General features: G+C 61.7%; 1 protein-coding gene across 2 annotated transcripts; it reads right to left on the reverse strand.

Annotated features, from left to right (window-relative positions):
- Nucleotides 1–911: 911 nt before the first annotated feature.
- SCARF2 (scavenger receptor class F member 2) lies at nt 912–22,486 on the reverse strand (the record flags this gene model as incomplete). 2 transcript variants are annotated; one of them, XM_082325129.1, is made up of 11 exons in its annotated part: nt 912–3,179; nt 3,569–3,721; nt 7,958–8,079; nt 9,570–9,687; nt 9,773–9,876; nt 12,384–12,512; nt 12,910–13,128; nt 13,242–13,761; nt 14,060–14,161; nt 16,142–16,200; nt 22,125–22,486. In XM_082325129.1, the coding sequence occupies 11 exons, from the start codon at nt 22,484–22,486 to the stop codon at nt 1,975–1,977; spliced, it is 3,093 nt and encodes a 1,030-aa protein (XP_082181255.1). In that variant the 3' UTR covers nt 912–1,974. The 2 variants fall into 2 exon arrangements, with proteins under 2 accessions (XP_082181255.1, XP_082181256.1); XM_082325130.1 differs by lacking the exons at nt 16,142–16,200; nt 22,125–22,486 and adding an exon at nt 14,946–14,991.
- Nucleotides 22,487–22,713: the final 227 nt, after the last annotated feature.

Below are 22,713 nucleotides of genomic sequence, written 5' to 3' on the forward strand. Positions count from 1 at the left end.
CAGCAGGGAGGGTCCCCTCCAGCCCATGGCTCTGGCTCCTCCAGGGACAGCCAGGCAGAGCGGTGGGTGCTTCAGCCCCATGGGCTGGCAGAGGCTCTGGCTGAGGCTGAAGGAGCCTGGCAGGAGCAGAGCCACTGCCCCAAAGGACCCAGAGCCCCTCTGCCTTCACCAGCTGCATTTATAGCTCTACAGGTGGTGGGCCCTGGGCAAGGGCCAGCAGTGGCAGGGCAGGCAGTGCTTTGCTGCCCTCGGTCTCCTGGGGGAGGCTGCAGAGCACCGCTGCCTGCCCGCCGCAGACCCAGGCAGCGACACAGAGCACAGGCAGCGTGCAGGTAGCATGCAGGCAGAGTGTGGGCAAAGCACAGGCAGAGACCAGGCAGAGCATAGGTAGCAGGCAGGGAGCTTGCAAAATGCACGCAGAGATTAGGTAGCATGCAGGCAGTGCACAGGCAAAGTGCCAGAAGCATGCAGGTGGTGTGCAGGCAGGGTGCAGGCAAGTTGCAGGCAGGACTGCTCAGGAATCTTGGGCAAAAGCTTTGTGGGAGAAAGCACATCTCAGCTGGTCCCTGGGCTTGTCCCAGCCTTGCCACATGGCACCACCATGCCCGGGGCTGTGTGGAGAGCCCAGATGCTGCCAGGGTTGGTAGCCCCCTGGCAGAGGGGGTTAGAAAGCTGGGGTCAGAGCCCTGCATGCCACTGCCAGCCCCCCGTGTCTCCCCACATTTGTGTCCCAGCACCCAGAGCACCCAGCTGGGGGTGGACTCTCTTTGCCCAGCAGCCAGAGCTCTCTTGAGCCCCAGGGTCCAATCCTGGCTACACAGGAGAGGGTCTGACCACAAGCCCAGTCCCCCCCCTCCCAGGGCTCTTGCTGGGCTGGGGAGGATGCTGGATACTGGGGGGGGGGGGGGAAATGAGTGGCTCCTAATCTTGCCCCTAGGGCTGGTCTCTGCTGCCAGGCAAGCACGTAGCAGCAGCCTCAGTGGGGACCTGCCTCCCCACCCTGCCTACCTGCCTGTGACCAACTGCCAGTACCCGCTGCAAGGTCACCCATCCCCCCACCGTATCCCACTCAGGACTGGGCTGAGCATCCAAGCCAGACCAGGCGATGCTCAGCACGTCACCTGCCTGCAGGGAGCGTGGGGCACAGAGAGACGGCACCCGGCTACAGAATACATTTTTATTAGGAAAGCACTCTGCAGAGGTGCCAGGCTCTGTCGTACCAAACTAATCCCTCCAATTCCACTAGACGGGACGCGGGAGCCCGAAGGGCATCCAGCTCTGGCCATAAATAGTGCTTTCCTCTTGGCCAGAAGCAACCCCAGGGGCGGACAGGAGGGAGGCATCGGTCGAAACCAGCTCGACCCCACACCGGGCATGGCACGGCTGCGGTGCAACTGGCAATGGAGAGCTGTGCCTGGAGCCCAGGGTGCTGGGGCAGGGGTTTGCCGCCGGTGATGGATGCGGGGCACATCCCCGGCAATGCCCTAGGTGCCAAGCAGCAGCACCATCCCTCTCCCGTGCACCGCGAGCCCAACAGACCAGAGTGGGGCGCGGGAAGCGAGCGGCTCCATTACTGCAGAATATACCGTGGGTACGTCTAGTACAACAAGCGCTGCTTATGCGATCGATAATACTGCTACAAAAAAGTGGGGGGGATATGCCACGCACGGACCCCCGCCCCCGGGTTGGTGACCGGGCCGGCTCCCTGTGGTCCTGCCCTGCGTGGGGAAGGCAAGATGCCAGACCTGGGCAGGGAGCAGGCAGCAGGGCATGGATGGGGAGGACCAGGTCCTGGGGCAGGGGAGACTAAAGGAAAAAGGGGGATGAGAGAGATGGAGGGTGGGAAAATGGAGGCTCAAGGCTCTTCCAATGCCCCCTGCCCAGTCCAGGGTTCCCTGACCACTGGCCATGCTGGCAAACGTCCTTCCTCCCGGTGTGCAGCCGGCTGGTGCGGGGCCAGTGCCCGGCTCCCGGTCACTGCACCGCCTGAGCAGGCACAGCGGCTGCTCTGGGCTGCTCCAGGCTGGCTTCTCGGCTCTTCTTCCTGGGAGGCTTTTTAATGGGGGTTTTCTTGGCCACTTGCTCGTTGGGGAGAGCCTGGTCCTGGCTGCTGCCGGTGCTTGGCTTCTCCACCCGCTTGGGCTCCCCGGCTGCTGGCTCAGCCGCCCCGGGGATCAGTTTCTGCAGATGGGGAGAGGTGGGCAGCAAGGGCTTGCTGGTCTTCTGGCTGCCGGCGGCCACCGAGCGCTTGGCTTTCTGTGGAGGGGTGGGCTTCTCCCGCTGGGTGCCCACCCCGTTCGCCCGGATGCCTCCGTCCCCCTTGTTGAGGCTCTGAGTCTTTTCCTTCAGCTGGGCAGCCAGCTCGGAGGCCAGGTGGGGATGGAGCGGCTCGGAGCGGGATTTGCTGGCACCAGGGCTGCGGGGAGCATCCCTGTTTTCCCCGGCCCGCCGCTCTGGCTGGAAGGCACCCATCTTTCGGAAGGCATTCTGCACCGCCCCGTTGATGCTCTCTGTTGGCTCCGAGCTGGCTTTGCTCCTCTGCTTGGGCTTCGAGGGTGACTGGGGCTCCCCAGTGAGGCTGGCTTTGACCTCGGGGACGCCAGGCTCCTTCGGTTGCTTCTGAGCTTTCTCCTTGCCCCGCATGCTGCCCTTCTCCTCTGCTCTGGTTTGCACGCTGGCCGACGTCTCGCTTGGGCTCCTCTTCCTCTTGGCCAAGCCCTGGCCTTGCTCAGGGCTGCCAGACTGGGCAGCCACTCGCTCTGGGGACCGGCTGGGTGCCGGCAGCGAGTTGGACTGGCTGGAGTTGTACCTGCCATGGATCCAGGAGACTTTGGGCTTCGTGGCTGGGTCTGGGGGACGGGGCTTGGTCCTTTCTGGCGATGGCGGCTTCCCAGGGTTGCGGGGCTCTGTGACAGCATCGTCTTCCTCCTTGGACTGCTTGGAGAGACGGGCGACCCGGGCGTAGAGGGCGGCGCCAGCCGAGCCCGAGCCGCAGGAGGAGCGCTCGCTGTCCGAGGACTTGAGCAGGGGCGTTTCGCTGCTGTCAGCCGAGAAGGCTCTGACGGAGCCCGTCTCCTTCAGGAAGGTGTATTCACCTGCTTCCTCCCCACCGGCTGGAGTCACCAGCTTGTCCCCAGGGCTGGCGGGTGTCCCCCTGTCCCTGCTGTCGCCTACGCTCTCTGTGGAAGGAGAGCACAGGGGTGTCAGGCAGGGAAGTACATGCCCAGAGAGGGGAAGGACCGAGATGCTCCTGCAGCACAGTGGGATGCCATCACACCTGGTTCCTCCCTGCACCCTGGTGTGTCCCCAGGTCCCCCTGTCCCCTCCTCCCAGTCAGGGACCCCAGCACAAGAATGCTCTTAAAACAACCCCAGAGCAGCAAATGCCAGAGGATGGAGCTCTGAAACCATGTGGGAGGCAACATCAGCACCCGCATCCCTTCCCGGCACAAGGAGCCAGGGTGACACGGTCCCCACCGTGCAAAGGTGACACCTCTCTACTGAGCAGGAGGTGGCCCCTGGTGATGGCCCCAAAGTCCCCTGGGGAAGCACCCTGTCCCCCTGCTCACCTTCATGGGGGACGCAGTACACCGGCCCCTCATCCGTGGTATCGAAGGAGGAGAAGGAGCCGCGGGATGACCAGGATGGGGAAGGCTGCTCCACCACAGAGGGCGGCTCGATGAAGCTGCAGTTCAGGGTGTTCTCCAGGTCGTGGTGGGCCACTGTGAGGGCAAGGAACATCTGTCAGTGCCTGTCCTGCCAGATGCCCCTGGCCACCATGCCAGCCAGGAGGGTGGGATGCTGCACAGCTCCTCCCTGCCCAACTTGCTGGCGGGTCCTGGGGACAGTGACAGCATCCCAGGCATGGGGACAGCTCTCGCCATACATGCCTACCAGGTCCCCCAACCAAGTGCCTGCGTGCAGAGGCCATCAACCAGCAACAGTGGTGACCAGCATCCCCCATGCTTGGGGACAAGTGGTTGTGCACAGCAGAGCCTGTGCAAGCCTTACACCTCCCATCTAACCCCTCCTTCCACTGCAGGTCTCCAGCTGCCCAAATTGAGGACACACATGGCAGAGGGATAAGCCACCCAAACCCCTGGGTCCCATGAGGACCCGGCAAGCATCCCAGTGGTCACCCATGAGCTGCACAACACAGCATGGCCACCCCATAAAGAAAGTCCCGGTGCTGCAACCGTCCCCTTCCTGGGGAAAGAAATGAGCTGCCAGCTTTAATTGCACTCATTTCCACTTCAGCATCACCGTTTGCATTTGCCTTTTCCTTCTGCTTCTGGAAAAGGAGGTAGAAGGATGGTAAAAAGATGCCCGTGGCAGGGGGATGCGCAGCACCCTTTTATCCCAGTTCTGCTTTTCAGTCCCTTTGCCAGCTTCTCCCATCCTGAAGCTGAGGAGGAGCATCTGCCCCTCACCCCAGCGCTGCCCCCTCTGCCACAGGGGCCACCCACAGAGAAGCCAAGCGGAAGAGAAAAACCACCAGCGAGGAAAAACTTGGTGTTAAAAATATTTTCAGTTTCAGTGGTAAAAAAAAAAAAAAGCTGAGCAGTGACAGTTGTCTGGGCTGGGGTTTTCTGTTTGATCATTTTTAAGGCTTTTTGATGGATAAGACCATGTCCCAACCCACCCCGCGGTGCTTTCCTGGGTGCCTGCAGCTTTGGCATCATCCTCGGGGTACTCGCAGGACCAACCGTCCCAGAGAGCTGGGCAGCATGAGATGCTCTTGTCCCCATCCCCTGCCTGCTGGCTTTTGTCCCCCAGGGTGGTGGCAAGGGCTGCAGCCCAGGCAGAGCCCTGCTTTGCAGCAAGGCCTGCAAAATCCCAGCATGCAGGGCAGGTTCCCCCTCTGCAGCAGCTGTACATCGACATTTTCAGGTATTTGTAACCTTTGCCCACACATCCCAACCATCTAAGTCATGCTGCACTTTCCTGCTCGGACTGTTTGATTCTTGCACCACATCCCTGTTTTACAATAAAATAACTCTAAGTGTTATTGGGATGCCCACCCAAACATTTATTCTTTATTAGGGAATCTGGCTTCAGAGATACAGGGTAATTAAAATGATGGCAGTGATGCACGCTCGCCTCTGCATAGTTTGGCTTCTTGGAGAAAGGAAAAAAAAAAAAAAAGCAGTGATATTTAAAGAGCAAACGGCCTGGAGAGGGGGAAGCGGCAGTTTCAACATGGCTTTCCTTGTAATAAAAACCAAAAAGGGAAAATTAAAAGCAGACGGCTGGAAGGGGATGAAGGGAGATGCTTCCTGAGAGTGGGCGTGACAAGTGTCTGGGACTCACAGCCATGACCCATCTCTGGGACTCGAATGAGACCCAGGATACGGCCAAAGGATAAAAAAAGGACATGCAGCACACCTGGAGCCAGGTGTAGGGGCTCCTGCATGGTCCCCTGGGATTTATCCCCCCCTGGCCAATATATCACGGGCTGATGGGACTGGAAGAAATGCGCCCATTTCCCTTGGGTGCCCTCCTGCTGCTTCTCCCCAAAACTTCCCAGGGTCACAGCATCAGGGTGCTGACCCCAACCCTGCTTGCACAGTGGCCGATTGGTGTCAAGACCAGGACAAAGCGGTGAGGAGCCACAGAAGGGTTGTGGGAGGGTGGCCCTGGAGCCCTCCTGGCCGCCCTCTCCCACCCATCCCAAGCTCCCCACAGTTGGCATCACTGTCAGGGCTGGTCGAGCTTTGCCGCTTAAAGGAGATGCAGCGGTGGGGTGCTGGAGTGGTGCAGAGCATGGGTTAGCCCTGGCATCCGTGGGGTGACACACAACTGAGACCCATGCTGGTACCACTGACCGTCCCAGGTGAGCAAACCCTGTGAAACCTGAGCACACAGGGATGCCCAAACCCTGCCACCATGGCCACTGGTGTCAGCCAAGGATGTGGCTGTGTGGGCTGGCAGCTCGGGTGCAACCCCCAGGGAGATGCTGCAGATCCAAAGCTGGTGCTGAGGTGGGAAGCAGCTTTTGAGGGGCGCACCTGGGGCTCCAGCCACCCGATGAGCTTCGGTGGGGCTTCACAACCTGCTGCCCCACCTGGGGAGGTTCTACCATGCGTGGGCTTGTGCTCACTGGTGGTGACCACGGTCATGTTCGAGCTCAGAGGGGAAAACCTGCCTGGCGCTAGCAAATGCACGGCCGTGGCGGCAGCTGTGCAAGGATATGAGCAGACCTGGAGTGACCATCTACCAGCTGTCCTCGGCCTCAGCCAGCAATGGCTTCACCGTGACATCCCCCAGGGTCCTGAGCACCTCCAGCGCTGACCTAGCACTTGGGATGGGGCATTTCAGCATCCCCTGGACCCCCCCACCAGGGCAGGACCAATGCGGGGAACAGGTGGCCTCTGCCACCGTGTACTGGCCACCGTGGCTTCCAGGTGGAGCCACGTGCTGATGTGGCACCGTGGTCACTAGGCATCACAGGGATGCAGCTGCTGTGGGCACCCTGGCAGGTCTCCCTTGCCCAGGGCATCCCCAGACCCAGCGGGGGCTGAAGGCATCACTGGACCCTGCACCAGAGGGACCAGGAGCGGCTGAAGACCACACAAGCTCTGCTGTGCTGTGTGGGATAACACGATGAACACAAGACAACCTCTGACCAAAGCCTTTCCCCGCAATGAAATAACAACCCGCAACCCCATGAACAGGCTCCAGGAATAGCCCCAGTCCGCCTGGGACCCGAGACCATCCCGAGCATCCCTCCGGCACCAGCACCGCATCCTCAGCCTTTCCCAGGGCCGCTGCTGCCCTGTTTACACAGAGCAGCTGGGTGGGCGCCAGCTGCCTCTGGGCCGGTGCAGTGAAGGCGCAGGCAGGCTTGAGCCCTCCCCTGCCCTTGCTGCACACAGGCACCCTCTGTCCTCCCCAAGCCCTGCCCAGCCCTTTCCACAAACACGGCCTCTGTTATCCTCTGTTATCCTTGCAGCAGGAATGTTTCTTCGGCCCTGGCGCACCCTGCTCCGGGGCAGGGCTTTGCCGTGCCTCACATGGTCAGGAGTCGTTCCCCCTGCTTTGATGCTGGAGCTCGGGCACGGCGTGCTGGGATGGGGGCCACCTCTGTCACCCCCCCATCTGGGATGGGAGATTTGGCCTCATGCCGAGCTGCTGCATGCCAGGATGTGGCTGCTCGGGGCATCCTGCCAGCACTGCACACCCAGGGAGGTGCTGGGCTTGGGGCAACATGGGGCTGAGCCCCATGCTGTCATGCTGGGGAGTGCTGCCTTCACCCCCTGGTTTATTCAACAGGGTCCTCTCTGAGGCAGCACATCCCCATCCTCACGCTGGGTTGAGCGCAGGGAAGTTTCAGAGTATGTGGGGTACAGTGTTCCCCAGCTGCCTGGATGTGGGGGGTCCCCAACAGCCCCAACACCCCCGGATCAGGAGCTCTGCTGGGTGTGAGCAGCCCCTCCATGAGCCCACTTCATGCCTGGGCAGCACAGGGAGCTCACCCAAAATCTCTGCCCCTCCATCCTCAACTCTGCTGTGCACAGCAGAGGGGTGGGCTCGAGCCGCAGTTTGGATGCTCTGGCCCCATGCAAAGCTGGAGCAGGGTTAGGTCAGGACCAAAAGGGCAAACAAGGCATTTCACAGCTGCAACAGGGACCGTTCCTCCACCTGGGGAACGCAAAAACCTCACAAAACAGCTCAGGGGAGCTCCAGGCACCAGGTACCTGCCCTCGTGAGGCAAAACGATGCACTTTGAGATGCAGAAGCTGCAGACTGAGAAAGGGCTGAGCTCCTGTGAGCCAGGCAGCTCACACCAAGCATTGAGACAGTCCCAGGGACCCGTGTGTCCCCATCACTGCTCCACCGTGCTCACTGCCCTGGGTTTGGGGCTGGAAAGGATGCTGTGAGTCATGTGTGCTGCAGTGCTAGGAGTAAAGCCCCTGGGGTTTGACTCTCTGCCCCCTCCCCAAACTCCAGCACCTTACCCACGACCTTGGGTAACTTCTGGCGGCGCAGGGGGATGCGCGGGAGCTTCATGCCGATCCGACTGAAACGTCCGCACAAGCGTCTTGGCGGCTTCTTGGCTGCTGCTGGGTCCTGGCTGGAGCTGCAAGAGAAGGCAACGGCCCCATCAGAGAGGCACCGGCACCCGCTCCGTGGTGGAGACAGCTTTCACAGGGTGTGACAGCAAATCAGGAGCTCAGGGATGCTGCAAATGCAAAGGGGTTTTGGGGAAGAGCCTGGGGTGGCTCAGGGCAGGAGGGTGCCCAGGGCACAGCGGGGCAGGGACCTGCCGGGGCTGCTGCCAGCCCCAGGCACCAGCTTGCACATTGCACTGGGATGCAGAACCGGGGGATGATGGCAGGGTCGGATTCAGCTGTGGCCATTGGCAGCCCGGCCCCAAAACACCCGCACCACCAGGTCAAGACTCTGAATCTTCAAAAAAAAAATAAAAATCATCCCAACCCAAAAACAAACACATGGCTTCTCTTTATTTGCTCTCTGGTTTTGAAGCCTCCCGAAGCCGAGGTTTCAAGCAATTATCTGCAGCCGCAGGAGTGAGCGGTTTCGCATGTTGATGCAAGGCAACCTGCAACGTGCCCACTGCTGCTGTGGTCCCTTGGGATGCTCTGGCAAGGGACCCAGCTGTTTGGAGACATTGCAGGGGTCCAGGCACTCCGAGAGAGAGGAATCTATTTTGAGCCATTTGCCCTCTCCCTGTGCAATATTTCACCATGCGGGGCTGCGTTTGTGCTTCTATCTGCAGGATAATTACACGCAGCCCTCCGGCTCCCCAGGCCAGATGTGCTGGGCTGGGATTGAGCTGGCAGGGCTGCAAGGGGAGGCTTCCGGAAAATTCCCGTGCAGTGGCTGGCGGCACGAGGGGGAGCCTTCTCCGCAGCCAGAGGAGCTCCCATGGCCCACTCATCCTTTGCTGAGCAGCACAAGACTTCCCCCCATGCAATGGGGCTGTCCCCATCCCCATCCCTGTGGCGGGATGTCACCCAGGGCTGCTGAAATGCTGCTGGCATCCTGACCTTGCTGCGGGAACTCACCCTCCCTGCCCCAAACGTCCCTGTGCAGGACAGCTGGCAGTGCCGCAGCCCATCACCCCACTAGGTCTCACCCTATGGCCCAGGGGTTTGTTCTGGGGGTCTCGGTCACATCTTGATGTATTTTAGGGTTCCCTTTGCAGATCAGCTCCAGCCCCGCCGAGACTGGAGGGGACCTGGTGGGTCTCCATGCATCAATGGCCCATGAGAGGGAAACAAATCAGGGAGAGTGGGAAGGGGGTCCCCAGGCAGGGCTCACCCCAAGCCCCTCCATCAGCCCCCCAGCTGGGTGCTGCCCTGAGGATGCAGCGGGACTTGCTCAGACCCCAGGGACTCACAGGGTGCATGGTGCTGGGTGTGCAGCACTGCTCTGCCTCAGTTTCCCCACAGCGCTGCTGTCCCAGTGCAGTCCCTGCATCCTCCCACCGGTCCCAGCCCCACACCAGGCACTGACATCCCCAGCTGTGCCCAGACCCACAGCTCCCTGCACTGCTCGGGCTTCAACGCAGAGTGCAGCAAGAGCCTGCCCGGCCCCAGCACTCACCCATGGGCTTCGTCCTTCTTGCGGCAGACACAGCAGCAGCAGAGCAGAGAGAGCAGGAGGATGAGCAGCAGTGCCAGGAGGGCTCCTGCCCCGATCACTCCCATCCGCTGGTTGGCCTCTGCAAGACAAAACCGGGCGGCTCAGCCCTGGTGATGGCCCCACAGTGGAGCCCGGTGCCCCGACCCGTGCCCGACAGCACTCACCCATGTGGCAGGCACCCGTCAGCGGGTCACAGGCGCCGTCGTGGCAGCTGCAGGCTTCGGCACAGTTGGCTCCATAGCGGCCAGGTGGGCAAGTCAGGTTACAGCTGGAGGGAAGACGCCAGGTGAGAGCCCTCGCCACCCCTGCTGCTGCCCGCTCCCAAACCCTCTGTGCTCTGGGGAAAAGCAGGGGCCACTTCTCCAGGCTGCTCCAACATAGTCCCCCTGCACCCTGGGGACGCCGTAACCCCCAGGGAGCAGGAGCCCATCACCTGCACAGTGGCGTCACTCATCGCTCGGGGATTTGGCCCACCTGGAGCTCAAATGCTCTCGCTGCTCCCTGCGCGGGGCTTTGCAATTAGGTGCGGCAATTACAAAAGGTCATTAACCCAGCAGTTGCATCTAAAGACAACCTGGTGTCACCTGGGGGGTTTCCAGCTCAGCTTGGTGGTGATGTGGCTGTGGCATGGTCACAGGCAGAGCCACGGTGGCCATGAGCTGGGAAAGTGCCCAGATTGATTTTATTTTTTTGGCCGCCAAGAAGGAAAAAAAACCTGAGCAGCCTCAAGGCATCCACTCTGTCAGGGCAGACCCTCCTAGTTCGGCTAAGCCCAGCATCAAATCTCCACCGCTGGTAAAATGACCTCCTTGACAGCATCACCGAGGTGATGGGGACACACATGAAACGGGCACCGACCCACAAGCATAAAGGGCTTGAGCACAGAAAACATGCAATGGGCACATGCCAAAGCAACCAGGGCTCTTGGTGTCAGTGGGACCAAGCAGACCTCCCACCCCTGCAGTGGGACAAGGCACCGCGGTGCAGGACCCAGATGGATTCAGGGTATGCTGGAAGCATTGCTGGGCACCGAACCCTCCACCAGCTGCTCACTGAAGGCAGCATCCCCCCTGGAGCTGCTGCAGCCGTAAGGAGCCAGCGGGCCCCAGCCCAAACCTGCTCCCCTGGGGACGCAGCTGCCCCGCAGCCCTCGGCACCGTGCCTGGAGGCGGCTCAACCCATTTCACGGTCTGCCGACTTGCAAAGCGCCACCCCGGCCGAGCCTTGTGCCCGCCAGGCGCCGCGTGCCTGCCGGGATGGGCGCTGAGCCCCTGCGGCCACTCTGAGCAGCTGTGCTGGGGCAGCAAATGCTGCAGGATGGGAGCTGGGATATTTCCCTGGCAATCCAAAACCCCTCACCCCACCACTTGGACCCACATTTCTGCCCCAGGCTGAGATGCTGGGAGAGCCGAGGGGGGCAATTTTTTCTCAAGAGGGTCCAGACACCTCTGGGAACGCTGCGGAGGGGATAAAATGTTCGTAGTGTGCACAAAGCAGTTTAGCAGCCTTTCCTTTAGCATCCTCCTGGCGTAGAGCTGAGAGGACAGCCCTGCAGGGTGAGGACATCCCTTCTGCCTTCCTTCCAGAAATCGTTCCCTTTTTAGCAAAATTATACACTGCTGACAAAAACACTAGTTTGCACATAGTCACAGGGATCTGCCTGAGCACCAAGTCCTCAAGCCTGCCTGGTGTGCACCCGTATGGCACAGCTCAGCCCGTGGTTACAGCTCCAGGATGCTGCTGGGGCTGGGGCTGCATCACGAGCATCAGCAGTTCCCGCATCCTGAGCATCACTCGTTCCCGCATCCCCAGTACTGCGCCAGGGCCTCAGAACAATTTAATTCACGCGCTGCCCTCCAGCGCTGTGCTGAAATCGCTGCCACACACCCCCAGTGAGCACCAAGACCATCTTACCTCTGGCTTTGCTACCGAAGGTGGCAACGATGCCCAGGACAGGCATCCTGAGCTGGCACTGGTGCCCAGCCGGGCTGCGTCCCTTCTCGACTCTGCCGCTCTGCTAGCAGCACAACTGGTCGGCGAAGCCCCAAAAAACCCCACCCAAAATCCAAACGCTCCCTGTTTCTAAGTCCCGAGAGAAATGCCAGCACAGGCAGGATGCTGGTCCCAAATCCCTGCTGCCACTGCCAGCCTCATGGTTAATTCCCAGGCAAATCCAAGCAACACCTGGGGGAGCTGGTATGCATGCCCTGGCTGGGTGGGAAATGCTTTCCTTGCCTTTTCAAACAGCACTTCAGTCCCACGCTGGAAAAAAACACCAGGGGATGTACGCAGGACTCCGATGTCCCTTGTGCCCCTTCCTTGGGCAGGGGAAAGGGGAAGGACCCAGCTCTTCCCAGGGATGAGGAAGACCCCGGCTGAAGCCACAGCTCACAGCAGGAGCACTCCGCAGATGCCATGCCCGTGAGGCTATTTGCTATTCTGGGATGTGGTTTTCTCTCTCTTTTCAGCTAGAAATTCCACCCCGGACTTAAAAAAAAAGAAACAAAAACCAAACCACTGTTTTGTCGACAGCATTTGTTTTTCCCAAATAGCTGTTTCCTAAGCAAAATCCCTCTCTCGCAGCATTACCTTGCTGCTAACAGCTCCACGAGCACGTCCTTTCCCCTCTGCTCCAAAAATCATCTGAATTATTGCCCATGAGCACTTCCACCTCAGGAAACCTCTTGGCTGGGAACCGCGTAGGACCCAAGGGGGCAGGAGGTGCCTGAGCATCACCCATGCCCCGGGATGCACCCCAAAGCGTGGCTCACTTACTAGGTGCCGTGGGAGCCTGGGTGGCAGAGGCACTGGCCGGTCTCGAAGTGGCACTGGCCATTGACGCAGTCACTGCAGACGAAGGCACAGTTCTCCCCATACGTCCCGTTTCGGCACTTGGTTTCACACCTGGGGAGGGATGAGGGCAGGCGGATGGAGCACCCCCAGCTCCCGGGGACCTCCAGCATCCCTCCTGCCTGCAGGCAGGGAGACGGGGCTGTGCATTGTCAGCCCCACTCAGGTGCTGCAAAGCCCCAGACCCAAACCTGGGCACAAGAGCCTGTGGGAAAGCATCCCAGCTTCACAGCTGAGCCCTACTGCGAGCACCCAACATTACCTGGGGGCACGGAGCTGGGGTGTCACAGGCTCTCTCTTGTCCCATGGCCATGCCAGAGGGCTCAGCCCATCCATGCCCTCCCCTCCTGGTTGCAGAAACCCACAGCCACCCCTGGTCCCCAGGCAGGGAGCAGCAGTGAGGCTGGGCATCATCCCACCGGGGCCCAAACCTGCACCCACCCACACTCACCGGTCTCCGATCCAGCCCGGGTTGCAGTGGGAGCACTTGCCATTGATGTGGTTGCAGGTGTGGCCATCCTTGCAGGGGGGACAGAGCTTCTCACAGCCCTCTCCGTAGAAGCCGGGTGAGCAGGGCTGGTCGCACTTGGTGCCATTCCAGCCCGCCTCGCAGGTCAGGCAGCGCCCGTCCGCCACGGTGCACGGCTGCAGGCTCTTGCACTGCCCGCACCTGCAATGGCCAAGGAGGAGTCTGTCACCCGGTGCAGCATCCCCGAAACCTCCCTGCCACCTCCCACTGAGCCCACTGTGCCACATCAGGCCTAATGGGGTCTGGCCACTCACCGCCTCCTGCAGCCTTGGCCGTAGAAGCCAGCTGGGCACGGCTCGCGGCAATACTTCCCTCGGTAGCCTGGCTCGCACGTGCAGGTCCCATCCACCTGGTTGCACTTGCCCTTGTAGCACTGGCAGTAACGGTCACAGCGGGGCCCGAACGTCCGCTCCCGGCACTGGCAGCGCCCCGTGAACTGCTCACAGGGTGAGTTGTTGCAGGAGCACTGGTTGTTGCAACCACGGCCCCACCAGCCTGGCTGGCACAGGCAGTTGCCCGTCTGCTGGTCACACTGGGAGTTGTGGCTGCAATAGCAGGAGCTGGAGCATTGGGATCCCCACCAGTTGGGCTCACATGTACATTTGCCCGTCTTCTGGTCACACTTGCCGTGCTTGCAGAGGCAGACGTTCTCGCATTTGGGACCCCAGCGGTTGGGGTTGCAGGTGCACTGGCCCGTCACATCCTCGCATTGCCCATTGGGGTGGCAGCTGCACATCTCCTTGCAGTCGGGACCCCAGAACTGCCGGGGACACTCTGAGGGCAGAGCTGTCAGCCCTGGCACTGCCCATGGGACAACCCCACCCCTGGCCCCAACAGGACCTCTTGACCGCAGTACCCCCCTCCCCTCCCAGCACACTGGATCTCAGAAGAGACCCCTCCAAAGGGACAATGCCCTGGGGAAAAAACAGGGAGACAGGCAAGGGTAGACCAAGAGCATGTGCAGCCCCATCTCTGATGCTCTGCTCTGGAAAGTCACTCTTGGATAAGCCAGCACCCCAGGGCCACCCCAGCAAACCCCACTGAGGACACGCAGGCGGCTGCCGGTACTCACTGGTGTCGCAGTTGGCGCCGAAGTAGCCATGGCGGCAGCGGCACTCGCTGGGCCTGACGCACACCTCGTTCTCCTTGCAGGTGAAGTTCCCCTCGCACACGGCTGGACAGACGGACAGACAGCAGGCATGAGCACAAGTGCTACGGGGCTCGCCTCTGCTCCCTCAAACCCCCCCAAGTCCCGCAGAGCAGGGAAAAGGGTGCGCGGTGGCAGTCTGGGTGCTGCTGAGCTGTGGCACTGTGACTGTCCTGGCAAGCAGCCGGGCAGGCTGGACCGGACCCTCGCCAGAAAAATGCCTCCTGTCACCCTGTTCAGCTCCATCCCTGCCTCCCAGCTCAGCCCTGTCCTTGTCCATCAGCATCCTGCCGCCCAGCCAGCTCCATCCTGGCCACCAGCCTCCTGCCACCCAGCTCAACAGCATCACTGCCACCAGCCTCCTGCCACCCAGCCCAGCCTCGTCCCTGCCACCAGCTGCACCCAGCGGCAGCATCCCTTGCTCAGCTCTGTATTGCCGGCAGAGGCAGTTCTGGGCAGGGGCTGCCTGCAGGCACCAGGGGAGAACGGGTACATGGGGTGGGGGGGTTGCCGGCAGCCACGAGCACGATCCCCCTGTCCCCCTCCCTGCACTCCTTACAGACCGCAGCAGTGTCAGTGCCACCCCCACAACCGCCTCTCCCGTGCAGGCCACCAGTCCCCAAAGGCCACCAGCCCCACTCCTGCCAAGGGGACCTTGCGCTGGGGCCAATGCCCAGAGCGGAGCACGCACAGAACGTGGGACAGGCAGCACCGCAGTGCAGGCAGGCGCAGGCAGAACCTGCATGGCCCTGGACAAGCCTCCTTAGCCACCGGGAGAGGGAGAGCAGACCACCCATCCCATCCACCTTACCTGGGAGTTCTTAGACCTACGGTGATGGATACTATAGAAACCCCTAAAATAGACAGATTACACAGGTTAGGAGCAGTGAGTCTAATGGTTAGAGCAAGTTGGGGCAGGGATGAGATGGGGACAGCTCGCTGGTGGGACTGTCCTCCCCCCTGCTGTCCTGGCAGACCCTGTCCTTCTCCCTTCCTGCTGGCATGCCGAAGGGACTGCATCCTGTTCCTGGCGCGCGGGCACCCAACGCATGCAGCGAGCGGTTACAAGGGCTCATGCACGGTGGGTTAGTTGGTTACATGGTCTTTGCCGCCAGCTGCAAACTGTTGGCACCCCAGGCTGGTGTGCAGAGATCCTCCAGCTCTCCTGGGGCAAGGTGAGCCCTGTGGCCAGCTGAGACTGTGCGGAGTAGCACAGGAACCCCCAAACAGCCACCTGCATCATGGTGGCAGTGCAGGGGATGAGAGCTCCAGGGGCTTCATGCTGAGCACCCATGCTGGACTTGCCGTGGCCCCTGGTAAGAGTTGTAACGCCTGGCGTGGCCCCAGCTGGGGCTGTCCTGCCTGCAGGCTTGGTGGGCCCTGCCTGACAGCCTGCCTGCCCTGGCAGCCTCTCCCCAATGGGGCCATGATGGACACGTGCCTGGTCCTGGCGGCTTCTCCTCCGCTGGCGGCTCTGGCTTGGCTCCCCATGTTGCTGCAGCACCCATGGGAAGTCTCTGGGTCCCATCCCTGCAGCTGCACCTTCCCTGTCCCCACGCTTCACCCTGGGGGACACCTCACTGTCCCTTATGTTCCAGAGCAGCACCCCCAAATCCTTAGACCCAAAGCTGGCTGGCATGGAGAGAAACTCCCCAGCCTGGGAGTGGGGGTGATGCTTCCCACAGAGGAGCCCACTAGGGGCTGGGGCACGCCAGACCATCACTGTGGGGCAGGGGGTACCCCAGGGCTGGGCTCTGTGACCAGCACCCCAACACTGGGGCTGAGCACCCATTCCATCCACACACTGCTGGCACTGAGCACTGCAGGGAAGCAGGACAGCCTCCAACACCCCCGGGGAGCCTGGCTGCAGGCAGAGGTCCCTGGGACAGGGGGTCCCCACCGTGGGGCACATCAGGATGGTCCCTGACAGCGCTGGTGAGGCCAGGAGGGCTCAGCAAAGGATGGGCAGATGAGCAGTGTCCAATGAAGCAAAAGGCCAGTGCTTACCTATTAAACACTCGCTTCCTTGTTGCCTCCATCCTGGGCAGCACACAAGCACCGAGGAGCTGCAGGAGGAAGAAACCACCACAAATGGTTATGACCTTCAGAACGCCCTGGTCCTTCCTGAAAACCCACCAGGAGCACTGACGCCACGATGACGAGAGGTCCTGCTCCCAGTTAGTTGAACCCTGGCAGGGTGCTGCTGCACCCCCGTGGGGCAAGGAGAGCTGTCGGCTCATCCTCCACCATGCAGGGAGCACAGATCTGTTGGGGGGCTCCCATGGCACCGGCTTGAGATGCCCCACGAGCCAGCTGAAGTGATGCCGGGAGTGAGGACAGGACAAGTTCCTTCCATTAATCAGGACCAATGAAACAAGAAAAGTCACATTTGCAACCGTTATTGTTAAAAAAAAAGAAATCCCAAAGACCCCCCCCAAACTGGGAAAAAAGGGAAGGCTCTAAATATCCCGGGGAAAACCAACTGCTCTGCATACAAGGGTCCGGCAAAGCAGCCTGCTCCCGGGACAGGATCGGTGCCTGCAGCCAGACGCCCGCCTTGTCTCCCCTCGGCGCTGGACCTCCCCGCTCAGGAGGGTGCTGCAGTGAGCGGGGACCGGAGTACGTGCACCTCTTCTCTGCCTGCCTGCACCCTGCTGCCCTCTTCTGCCTGCCTGCACGCTGCTGCCTGCACGCACCCCACTGCCTGCCTGCACTTCTCTGCCCTCCTCTGTCTGTATATACTCTGCTGCCTCCATGCTCCCTGCTGCCCACATGCACCCCACTGCTCTCCACTGCCTGCCTGCACCCTGCTGCCTGCATGCACTCCACTGCCCTCCTCTGCCTGCCTGCCTGCCTGCCTGCACCCCCATGTACGAGCCGGGCAATGGCAACTGCAGGACGGATCCCTGAGCTCTTAGGTGTCCTGGAGTGCCACCAGCTCCAGGAATCACCGTGCACAGGATCATCAGCCAAAGCGGTTTTGGCACAAGCTTGACCCTGGGCAACACCAAGATGGGGGTCTCAGACCCCCGTGGAGGCTCAGCCAGGGACACCCTGCAGGGATGGGACACGTGGGGACTAAGCAGGGACACCTCACCCACACTTGTTCAATGACACCCCCCCCCCCACCAAGCGAATGGCTGGAGGCTCACAATACTCCAACCCAGGCATGGGGGACACGCTCCCCGTGCCATGACACTGCAGGGACCCCCTGGGCAGGGGAACACTGCTCATCCCTGGGGTGACCTGCACCGCCTGGTCCCCGACGGCGACCGGAGTGATGCTGGAAGGTTATAAAAGGCCTGAGCGGACGCTGCAGTCGAGGAAAACTTCACCCGGGCTGGTCCGGCGGCGCAGCCTGGAATGCGTTTTTCTTTTTCTTTTTTTTTTCCCTTTTCCTCTTTATATGTAACAAATGTAGAAGAGGAGGAGGAGACAGCGAGGAAGTATTCGCTCAAAACCCAGCGCAGTCACAGGACCATGTCTGGCTGCCAGACCGCCTTGTCCTGGGGCTGGGGAGGGAGCTGCCAGAAGCCCCCCAGCCAAACGCGGGTACCGGGGAGGCTGGACACAGCTCCCACCGCCAGCCCCTGATCGGGCAGCACCCGCATGGCCGAGCCGGGAGCATCATGTCCCTCTTTTTGCAGCGGACGGTGAAAAATTGGAAAGGAGGCAGAAAAGAACCACAAAAATGATTCAAGGCCTGGAAAAAATGCCTTGCAGCCGGAGCCCAAAATAGCTCCATCTATTCAGGCTGTCGAAGCGGTCGCGAGACGCTGCAATGGCAGCTGGCCCGTACCCTCTGCGCGGGGACCCCGGGGCTCGAGTGGGGGGTTCTGCTCTGGCCAAGTATGCAAGGGGATGCATGGTGTTAACAGCAAGGGGGGGTCAACCACCAAACCACCTCCCTGAGGACCGGGTAGGCTGGAGACAAGGTTCTTCTCTGCAACAGGCTTCAGGCTGCCCTCCCCGAAAAGCCTCGCCAGCTGCGCTGGGATGCTCGGACACAGGCGGGCAACGGTCCGCGGTGCCCTGACCCTCCCACGGCGCAGCCAAAGCACCCGCTGTCCCACCTGGGATTGCTTTCACCTCTTCACCCTTTAGAAATTCAGTGTTTGGTGGGTTTTAGATGAAACCATCGCAAGTTTGCAAGGGGAAACCCCTCCACTTGGGAAACCTCCTCCCTCGAACAGCTCAGCCTGTCCACCAAAACGGGCATCACAGGTGATGCACCAAAAAGCATTAGCCATGATGAAAGCCCTGAGCCAATGGCAGGGAGCCGGGAGCCGCTGAAACACGGCAGCAGGAGGGAAAAACCCTTCCCCTGCTGCAAGCCGGAGGAGGCAAGTGGGACTGCGATCACCACCAGCCAGGACCCCAGCCCACCCACTGCCTCTCCGGATGCAGGATTCGTGCTTATCTTTTAACAGATAGCTAATCTCTCCTTCACCATGCCCGCCGATGGCGTCCTGCACCCCTCCACTCAGCCCCCGCCTCATTTATCAGCAGCTTTGACAGCAAATAAACTTGCTCTCATTGCAAGGAGAGGCAGCTGGGATGCGGCACGGGGTAACTGGTGCACCCAGTGCAGCACATGGACTGGTCCCTGAGCACAGCCAGCCTCAGGTAGGGTTGGTGCTGCTGCAGAGGTGACTGGCACCTATCAGGGCGTGGGTCTAAAACACGTCTCGTGGTCTCAGCTCCTCCAAAGACAGCTTGCTCCATGTGCCCCATGACCACTGCAACTAGGATAACTGGGAGATCTGTTTAAAAGCTTGCTCCTGACCCACAGGGATATGCCACCGCAGACATGCACAGTGCAAATACATTTTCTATTTCTTTTTCTTTTCTTCAAAGCACTACAAATGCTGGGAAAAAGAAGAAAGAAAAGCTGCCTCCAAGGTGTGGCCGGGGCTTGGGAGCTTTGCTGATGTGGGGGAAAAGGAGCGGGGATGTGGGCAGAGCCGGAGCTGTGACCTGCAGGGACGAGTGCTCGACGCCAGCGCCCCTGGCACATGGCCACATCCTGCTCACGCCGAGCATCAGCGGGACACAGGACCTTCACAAATGCTCCAGGGGTTTCTGTGGAGGCAGAATATTTTTCTTGCAGATTAATACCCCACGTTGCTCCCTAAAGCACGTGCCCTTTACCTACAACTACAGAGAGGGCTCCTGAGGCAGGAGCTTCTTGTCCAGACCAACGCAGCTGCCCCTAATTAACGAGGAACGGGCTCACACCTCCAAAAGCAGGAGCGAGATCCCAGGACTTGGGTGGCAGCTGCTGCCTGTGGTCCCAGGCGAGCCCTCCCCACTCTCAGCCCACCGGACGGAGCTGCAGAAGAGCCCTGTGGGCACGCAGCGTGTCCCCAAAGCCCAGAGCACCGCCGTCTCCTTCCCCAGCCACACGCCCATACCCATTGCTCCCCACCCCGCTGTTCCTCCCGAGCATCACCCCAGCACCGAGCTCCTTCTTTCTCCTTGTCTCCCATCACTCAGTGCCACCCAGCTCCCCCTGTGTGGCACACAGGGCTCTTGGGACCCCCAGGTCCCAGCCAGTGGCACTGCCCCCCAGCCGATGCCAGCCGCAGCTCCCCAACCCAAAACCAGCCTTGGGGTGCAGGCAAGCGTAGGATGGCGTATGCAGAGGGAAACCCTTCAGGCAAAGAAAGAAAAGAAAAATGTTAAAAACCAAAGATTACCAAAGGAGAGCGTTAGTGAGAGCAGGACAGGGACAAAGCAATGCCCACGCGTGCAGGGCTCTCATCAGCCTGCATCCCAAATGGCAGCTTCGGAGAGGGTCAAGCCAACTTGTAATTGATTATAAAAGAGCTTCAAATTTATGAGCAAGTTGCATTTAGTACACAGAACTTTAACACCAAATAGCCCCCGAATATGCCCCTTTCTCCTACCCACTAGCTGGATCTCAGGAGGTTGCAGTAGAGGCTGAAGCAGAATCCTCTTGAGTCCTCCAAAACCTGTAGCAGGCATCCCCAAGGGATGCCTGGATGTGCTCGGCAGAGCCTGGCACTTGCACAACCACACGGCTACAAGTCCAACCAGCAGCTTTACCGAGCTCGGGGCAGGGACACCAGGACGTCCTCCCCAAGCCACCTCCAGCCTGGCTGCCCCCGGCCTCCAGCACAAGGCAGGACCTGCAGCACCTGCCCTGGGTTCTTGGGGCCACCAAGGTGGGTTCGGATGGTGATATATAGGGTGTCCTCCATGCTGAGGGGAGCAGGACAGTAAAGATGGGGTTGGGTGCCAGGCATGTGGGTGGGGAGGGAAGAAGGGTTTGCAGAAGGGTGAGAGGTGGAAAACGATGTAAACATCATCTTAGCTTCCTAGGGACCATCCCCTCCCCACCTTGTCTGGCTCCTAGGCTGCCTCCAGGCCCTGTTTGCCACGGGAGGATGGAGACCACTACCTGCCCATCCCAAACACCCTGTCCTGCTCGCCAGCGAGTGCCTCCTGTGCACCCCACGGCACCCACGGCTGCCACAGGGAGCAAGTCTGAGCCCTACGGCGCTGGGTGCAGCATCTCCCCCACCTCCATCCAGCGGGGATGGGGGGAGTCCCTGTGCAAGGGGGAGGACCCAGGCACCCCATTCCCAGCACCTGGGGCAGGATACCGGGAACAGCAGGGGGACACTGTTCACGTCCCCTCTGCCACCCCGGGACATGGTGGCAGTTTTGCTGGGAACCAGCTCGGCAGATCATGGGCAGCCGAGGAGGGACTGCTCCCCGCATCCTCCCCTGCTGAGGAATGGCATGGGGCCGGGAGCTGCGGCCGCTCTGGCTCATGAAATACCTCCTTAGGAAACTCAGCCTGTAATTTGAGGAGGGGGCACCAGCGCCCTGCGGCCCTGCTGAATGAAGCCATTATGCGGGCCCCTCTCACTCACAGCACATGTTTTCCTTGTGGACTCGTCTGACCTCATGGGTGAGATGTAAAGGTGCATTTATGGCCTGGGCCCCCCATAAAGGGCAGGGGATCCTGCTCTCCCAGTGAGGAGGGAGTGGCTGTGGGTCCCCTCCCCACTTTGCTGGGGCCAGCCTGGCTGAGGAGCCTGGCCAGCACCAAGCCCGAGCTCTGTGGAGAAGCTTGGCCCAAGGTGATGCTCTGCAAAGTGACCCATGGTACATGGAGAGTACTGGGAGTGGGGACAAGGCAGTGCCATTTCCCAGGGCCCTGCCCCCGGCCAGGCCGGCAGGATATGACCCCCGGGGAGAGCCAGGCAGTGCCAGCACCCACTTTCTTAAGCCAAACCCAAGGGTCCTGGAGCTGCCAACTCTGCCATTCCAAGCAGCCCGGGGCAGCTCCACCAGGATACCCGGAGCATCCTGCATCCTGCCAGCCCAGGCTCGGCTATGGGACTGGCCCCGGAGGGAGCAGGACCGGCCCCCCCCCGTGTAACCCGATCCCCGGAGGCACCCAGGACCAGCTCCCCACGGCAGAACCGGCCCGGGGGAAGCAGGATTGCCCCCCCACAGCACGACCCGATCCCCGGAGGCACCCAAGACCAGCTCCCCGCAGCAGAACCGGCCCTGGGGAGAGCACGACCGACCCCGGAGGCATCCAGGACTGGCTCGCCACAACACGCCCGGCCGCCGCGGGATGCAGGACCGGCCCCGGGGCACTCAGGACCGGCTGCCCACAGCAAGATTGACCCAAGGGGGAGCAGGACCGGCTCCGGTGTGCCCAGCACCGGCTCCCCACAGCACGCCCGGGGAGCAGAACCGGCCCCCCCGCTCCCGGCCCTGCTCGGGTTGAGCTCCTCGCCCCTTCCCCGGCGCCCGGTTCCCCCCGCCGCAGCCCCGTCCAAGACGGACTTCGTCTTGGAAGGCGCCCAGCGCCGCGGCTGGCCCGGGGGAGGGGAGCGGCGAACCCCCCCTCCCCAGCCCCGCCGCACCCCACCGCGTCCCGGCCCCCCACCCGCGGGTCGGGGGTCCCGCCCCGCCCGGGCACACCTGCCCGCCCCGCCGCTCCTACCCGCCGGCCCTGCAGACGTTCCTGCCGCGGGGGCTCAGCTCCTGCGCGGCTCCGCGGCTCAGCAGCAGCAGCAAGGGCAGCAGCACCGCGGCTCCGGCTCGGGCGCGGCGGGGCGGTCGCAACCCACGGGCCGCCATGACCGTCGGAGCGGCGGGGCCCGGCTTGACCCAGCCCATCCCATACGGGGCCGGGCGCTCTCCCCCCCTCCCGCCAGCCCCGGCTCCGCCGTGCCCGGTACCCGCCCTGCCCCGGCTGCTGCTCGGCGGGCGGAAGCCGCAGTGCGAGGGCTCCGCCGCCGCCTCCCCCGCGCCCCTCTCGGCAGCGGCGGGAGGGGCCCCGCCGCCAGCCAGGAAATTCCGCATTGGTTCCCCTGACGGCGGGCCAGGCTCCGGGGGCCGCCGGCCGCCGCCTCCCCAGCCGTGGGGCAGCACCGCCCCGACGGCCTCGACGGTCCTGGGGGGGTCTCTACCGGGTAGACAGCCCCGCGGAACCGGCGGAGGGTTTCCAAGGGCGCCGTGGGGGGGGGGGGGGGGGGGGAGGCTGCGAAGTCCTGGCTTCCAGTTCAGCCCGGGGGTCCAGTAGCTCCTGG

Source organism: Platalea leucorodia (assembly GCF_965183815.1).
Source record: "Platalea leucorodia genome assembly, chromosome: 12".
In the NCBI taxonomy this organism is placed as follows: domain Eukaryota; kingdom Metazoa; phylum Chordata; class Aves; order Pelecaniformes; family Threskiornithidae; genus Platalea; species Platalea leucorodia.